We start from the raw sequence: 5,753 nt of genomic DNA on the forward strand, positions 1-5,753 counted from the left end.
AGCTGCGCAGCGGGCACAGAGCGAACTATTCTTTCGCCTTTTACTAAAGAATACCGTGTGCACACTGCAATACGCAGCATACGCTAAAATTTTAAGGTATCCTCCTTACCTGGAGGGCCCCACAATCCAATACAAATTTTTTGTAGTACTAATTCCAGAATTTTGCCAAATGATAGTTTGCATCTTTAATCATCTTTTTTTTAGTTTGCATCTTTAATCATAGCTTTGTGTCCTGCCCAATTGATGGATCAGAATCATTCTACTACGAAACAGCTCGTAGGTGAGGGACGAAGTACGTAGTGCACTATTGGCGACGCGCACTGCGCCACGCGTTCAGAGAAGAGAGCAGGCCTTCGGGATTAGTTGGATTTGGAGCTTTGTGGAAAATCGGTTATAATTATGGAAGCGACTAACTACCAATTGACTGGTGGTTAGCGACAAATCCGCACGATCGTACAACCGCGTCCCTCCCGTGCGTGACCCACTTCGGCAGAGCCACCCATGACTTAGCCTTCTTTTGCGAGGCCCACCACGCGCAACGCATGAGGCCCAAGACAGAGAACACAACCCCTTTGGCCTACCTCCCATCCCCCTCGCACGTGACTTACCATCCCAAAACCTAGTTTCTTACCTCCATCGCAAGAAACAACCACCTGCCCCGATCAGTTCTCTCCTCTCTCCCCGACACGCCTCCATTGTCGGCGACCTCCGCCCCAGATCTGATCCACCAAAAAAAACCACGAAAACACCACCAAACACAAGGATTTGAGAGAGGGCCCGGTTTACCACAACAACATCACAGGGGTTATCGCATGCTACTAGGAGAAATACATCAGTTCGTCTCAATTTCGTCATAATCAGGCAAAAAAGAAAGGAGGTAAGTGATTCAACCTCTATACACATGCTGCATTTGCATTTCATACCAATAAAATCAAGGGGAAAAACATGGGGAAAGAACAAATAGAACTAAATAAGAAAGCCAAAAGGATGCAAAAAAAGGTAGTACTTTTACTGCATGTGTGTAATTCCTCGGTTGTAATTGAGTTACCATTCAAATTCAGTCAGGTTACCAATAAAAGATTGACTAAATTTTCCTCTTTTACAGCCAAAAAGTTGGTAAAATTGATCCATGTTCCTACCTACAGATTACATCATTGAGTTACCTCATCATTAAATTACCAACATAAAAACATATAGGTTATTATCATCACTCTATCAAGCTATCTTTTTTGAAGCATGTTAGAACTACATGTATGAAATTTCTCATTAATAACTGACTTACCATTTCGATTGAATATAGATTACCAGCGTGTGTGCATTGAGTAATCAGCATCCTTTAACACTTATTCAACATAAAAAAAGATCCTTTTTATATTGAACAAACCCATGTCAGAACAAGTTATCATGCTAATTCATTACAATTTACCAGGAAAACTCAGAACCAAAGGTGCTAAAACACTACAAAAATACCATGTTTTGATTTACATTGTTGCCACCAGAATTTTTTTATAAGAAATGATGTTCATGAAATGAGGTTGATAGGAACTATCGCTGTCATACTCCCATACGCCGGTTACTCCCAAAATGATACATGTTATAAAAAAGAAGTAATCAGTGCAGAAAAAGAAAAAAATATAGTTGTTGCGAAAAAATAATCAAAATTGCTTGTAAGTGTGGAAAATTGATGGATGCAATCATATGTGCTAGTAGGTGCTGCAACACAAGAAAATGTCGCATGACAACGGAGGTAATGTGGATATCATGATGCGTGGTGTGGGGACAAACCAACAGTGTGAATATGCACACACGGCAAGCTTTGGTTCTGCCAACATCAACAAAACAGACGAAGGTAAAACATTTACCATGCTACCACATTTTTATACACAGACTTGTTACCATCATAATTGGATTGCAACTACCACCTATGTTATTTACAACTACCGCATCCAACATGAATCAGTTCACAATCACAAAGCTTAATGCACACAAGTTACCATGAAATTAGGTACAATTACCACACTTACTGCATACGAATTATCATGCAATCTGTATTACAATTACATGCTTTCACTTTACAGCTACAAAAACATCTTAATGCATGCAAACTTTACCAAGCAACTGGAGTACAAGTTACCACTAGTTTTGGCATGCAGAAATATAACACAAAATAACAACTTCAAAAACATTACAGGTGCTACATCTAGAAGCAACCCGATGGTCCGAGAGACAAGCAAAGAACCGACTACTAGCAGCATAGGGGGGAGAGAAAGCTTCTTTGATCATTCAGTCAGTGAGCCAGCAAGTCCAGAAATAGGAGGAGAGAATGCTGAACAGGGAGACAAAAACACCAAGGCATACTCCACACCGAAACCTCCTGAGGAAGCTTATGATCACTACAAGCAATATGCACTGAGACATGGGTTTGGAATGAGACTGGAATACAGAAAAACAATTAAAGACGATACTGTAAGCAGAGTCCTCTTGGGTTGTGGGAAATATGGCAAGCCAAAAACAAACAAGGAGGAGACAGAGGATGTGCAGGACCCAAAAGGCATCATGAAGAGGAAAAGAGGGAAGGTTGTGAGGTCGGGATGTCCAGCCCACCTTTACATCACCCACACGGATGCGTGGTGGAGAGTCAAACGCTTCAACGACGAACACAACCACCCTCTAATAAGAAAGCTGTCCTTGACAAAGTTCCTATCATCACATAGGAACATTCCAAAAGATGAGCAGGACTTCTTGAAGATATTGCACGGATGCAACATAGAGACAACAAGACAGATGCAACTAATGTCATGGTTCTACGGGAATCCTAAAGATGTACCATACACAACAAAGGACATCGCAAACCAGCGAGCTAAATTCCGGATGGAGTACCGCCATGCTGATGTGGGGAGCACAATCTCGTACTTCCAAGATATGAAGGCACAAGATCCAGATTTCTATTGGAGAATAAAGCTTGATGATGAGGACAGAGTGGAAAATTTATTCTGGATAGATGGTGCGTCACGCAGGGCATATGCTAGATACAATGATGTCATCTCATTCGACACAACATACATGATAAACATGTACAAAATGCCTTGTGCGCCTTTCATTGGCATTAATAACCATGGGCAGTCAATCCAGTTTGGTTGTGGGTTTGTTCGAAACGAACTAGCTGGTAACTTTGTGTGACTGTTTAATGCATTCTTGCATGCAATGGGTGGAATTGCGCCAAAGAACATAATAACAGATTAAGATTTTGCAATGAGGAGTGCTATTGATGAGGTGTTCATCGAGATAGTACACAGGAATTGCCGCTGGCATATAATGAAAAAAGCACAAGAGAAGCTTGGGAAGCTGATGGCTGACGATGAGCCACTAAACAATGGATTCAAGGATTGTGTTGACAACAACCTGACTGGTATTTTACTTCCCACCCTCACTAACTTAAAACACAGAGAAATGGGTTAGATACATGATATCAACAGTTACCATCTAATAAGGTGACAAGTTACCAGAGGATTATAACAAAATGACCTACATTAATTATTTTCTGTACTACCCTTATCATGTTCATGCTTGATGGACACATTTCAGTTGTTCACCCCACTAGTTACAACAAAACTTTTCAATCACCAACTAGTGCTGATTGATATGAGTCTCTTTTTTGTTGCTAGTTAAAAATGTTGCTTGTACTACACACACAGAGTGGTATTCGTTGTGGGAAAAAATCATCCTGTGTGCAAAGTACTTACCATGATGCTTGAACTAAAGTAACCAGGTGTGTGTGACAGAATTATCAACAACAGTGGTGTTCCTAGTTACCAAATATGTTTGAACCAATGTTACCATCCTTCAATACTTGATGTTACCATGTTTATGTTATGAATGCAGTTGAGGAGTTTGAGCACAAGTGGTGGGTGATGATGGAAGCGTATGGCCAGACTGACAACGAGCATTCCAATGGCTGTGGGAGAACAGGAAGTGTTGGGTCCCGATATACTATATGCACGATTTTTTCCCGTTCTTGCAGACCACGGCAAGAAGCGAGGGTTTTAACTCTGTGCTCAAGAAGTATGTCAACCCAAACAACTCACTGGTCGAATTCGCACAACAGTACACTGCGATACAGGATAAGGTGATGGCTAGCGTGTCAAAAGAGCAGTTGGAAATAGTATACAAAGAAACCGAAATGTACTCGATGAACCCGCTGGAGATGCAGGTGTGGGGGTTGTACACACATAACTTGTTTTGCAAGTTCCAGGTGGAGATGAAGGTGAAATCAGCCTACAGATGCGACGCATTGGATGATGGTACTTTCAAGGTCAGCTCAGTGCAGGGGATAATACCAAAATATGGAGACAGGGACTACCATGTGCAAGCAAACATGGATGAAGAGACATACTCGTGTACTTGCTGCAAGTTTGATCGTGACGGGCTACTGTGCGCGCACGTACTACGAGTTATGGACCAAATTGGGGTATACGAGATATCTGAAAAGTACATCCTAAATAGGTGGACCTGGGATCTAGAGGAGGATCTTATTCAACCTGATTTCGAATAGCCGACAGTTAAGAAGTCGATGTCAGAGGAGGGGAAAAGCGTCATGCGATACACGTCAATTCTTAAATAATTTAAGGCATCAGCCAAAGACGCTTGCCTAACAGATGACGGGACCAGATTGGCAAGAAAACACCTGTATAATTTCAAGGAGGAGCTTGAAACCCTGAAGAACAATCAACTTAAAAAAGCAAGAAAGGAAAAGGAAGAAGCAAAAAGATCGTTTCAAGGACAGCCGGATCCCTGCTCGATACCTGTGGGGCGGGTGAATGAAGACAACTCCGTCACACAACACCAAAACGCCCCCGATGCAAGACATCCGGAGAACCCAGCCACACATCAAACAAGTGCCACTAATGTGCAGCGACAGGAGGAACCCCGCCACACAACAAGAAAGTGCTACTAATGTGCAGCGACAGGGTAACCCTGCCACACAGCAAGAAAGTGTGCGTGTGACGATACATGCTAGCAAAAACAATCATGCTTTTGTCATCCAACCCCCACATCCTGATGCAGCTCTGTCCTCAAACACAAAGTTGATACTAGACCCTCCCAAGACTACAATGAAGGGGCGGCCAAAGTCAAAAAGAAAGCAGTTAGGTTTTGAGATTGCAAAACCCAAGCCAAAAGGAAATGTGGTGTGTGCGGGAGTCTGGACCATGACAAACGCAAATGCAAATCTCCCCTAGCAAGATAAATGAAGAAGGTGCTATTAAAAGGGAAGATGGTGGCTACATTCTTTTCATGGACCATAATGTGCAAGCTACAAGCCCCATAACATTCCAGTTATCAGCATTGTATCATGGATTTATCATGGCTTTGTAATGCAAAAAAGTGTATATCTGTATTTTAAGCAAGCTATCAGTACCCTATTATGCCAGTTACCAGCAAATGTATGATGGAATTGACATGGATTTGTAAATCCAAATTTTTTATATCTTAAGCAAGCTATCAGTACCCTATTATGCCAGTTACCAGCAATGTATGATGGAATTGACATGGATTTGTAAATCCAAAAATTTTACATCTACATTTTTTGAAGGCTACCAGCACTGCATTGTATTACTTATGAACAAAAAATTAGGCCTTCTTGCACTTCTAAAAAATAGAATAAAGTAATCTCGGTCTTCATCCAGAACATGATTGCAGTTATCAAATCAAATGTGATACAAATTATAATCACAGTAGTGAATTTATCATCTAGT

At 41.4% G+C, this 5,753-nt stretch overlaps 1 protein-coding gene and 1 non-coding gene across 2 annotated transcripts; both read left to right on the forward strand.

The window, feature by feature from the left end:
- On the forward strand, positions 1-118 carry LOC120970057 (U5 spliceosomal RNA). Its single transcript, XR_005764812.1, has one exon. It is a non-coding gene; the product is annotated as a U5 spliceosomal RNA (small nuclear RNA).
- A 3,134-nt stretch (positions 119-3,252) lies between these two features.
- Positions 3,253-4,552, forward strand: LOC109783961 (protein FAR1-RELATED SEQUENCE 5-like). The gene is made up of 3 exons (XM_020342570.1): positions 3,253-3,409; positions 3,883-3,974; positions 4,022-4,552. Exons 1-3 carry the CDS (start codon positions 3,253-3,255, stop codon positions 4,550-4,552), a joined length of 780 nt encoding a protein of 259 aa, XP_020198159.1.
- Positions 4,553-5,753: the final 1,201 nt, after the last annotated feature.

This window comes from Aegilops tauschii, chromosome 7 (assembly GCF_002575655.3).
Source record: "Aegilops tauschii subsp. strangulata cultivar AL8/78 chromosome 7, Aet v6.0, whole genome shotgun sequence".
NCBI classification, from domain to species: Eukaryota; Viridiplantae; Streptophyta; class Magnoliopsida; order Poales; family Poaceae; genus Aegilops; species Aegilops tauschii.

Bases quoted from the DNA above. Each gene is read 5' to 3' on its own strand.
- LOC109783961 (XM_020342570.1), top strand. From the start codon at position 3,253: ATGAGGAGTGCTATTGATGAGGTGTTCATCGAGATAGTACACAGGAAT. The intron at 3,410-3,882 runs GTATTTTACTTC...TTATGAATGCAG, and splicing joins TGTTGACAACAACCTGACTG to TTGAGGAGTTTGAGCACAAG. The intron at 3,975-4,021 runs GTTGGGTCCCGA...CCGTTCTTGCAG, and splicing joins GCTGTGGGAGAACAGGAAGT to ACCACGGCAAGAAGCGAGGG.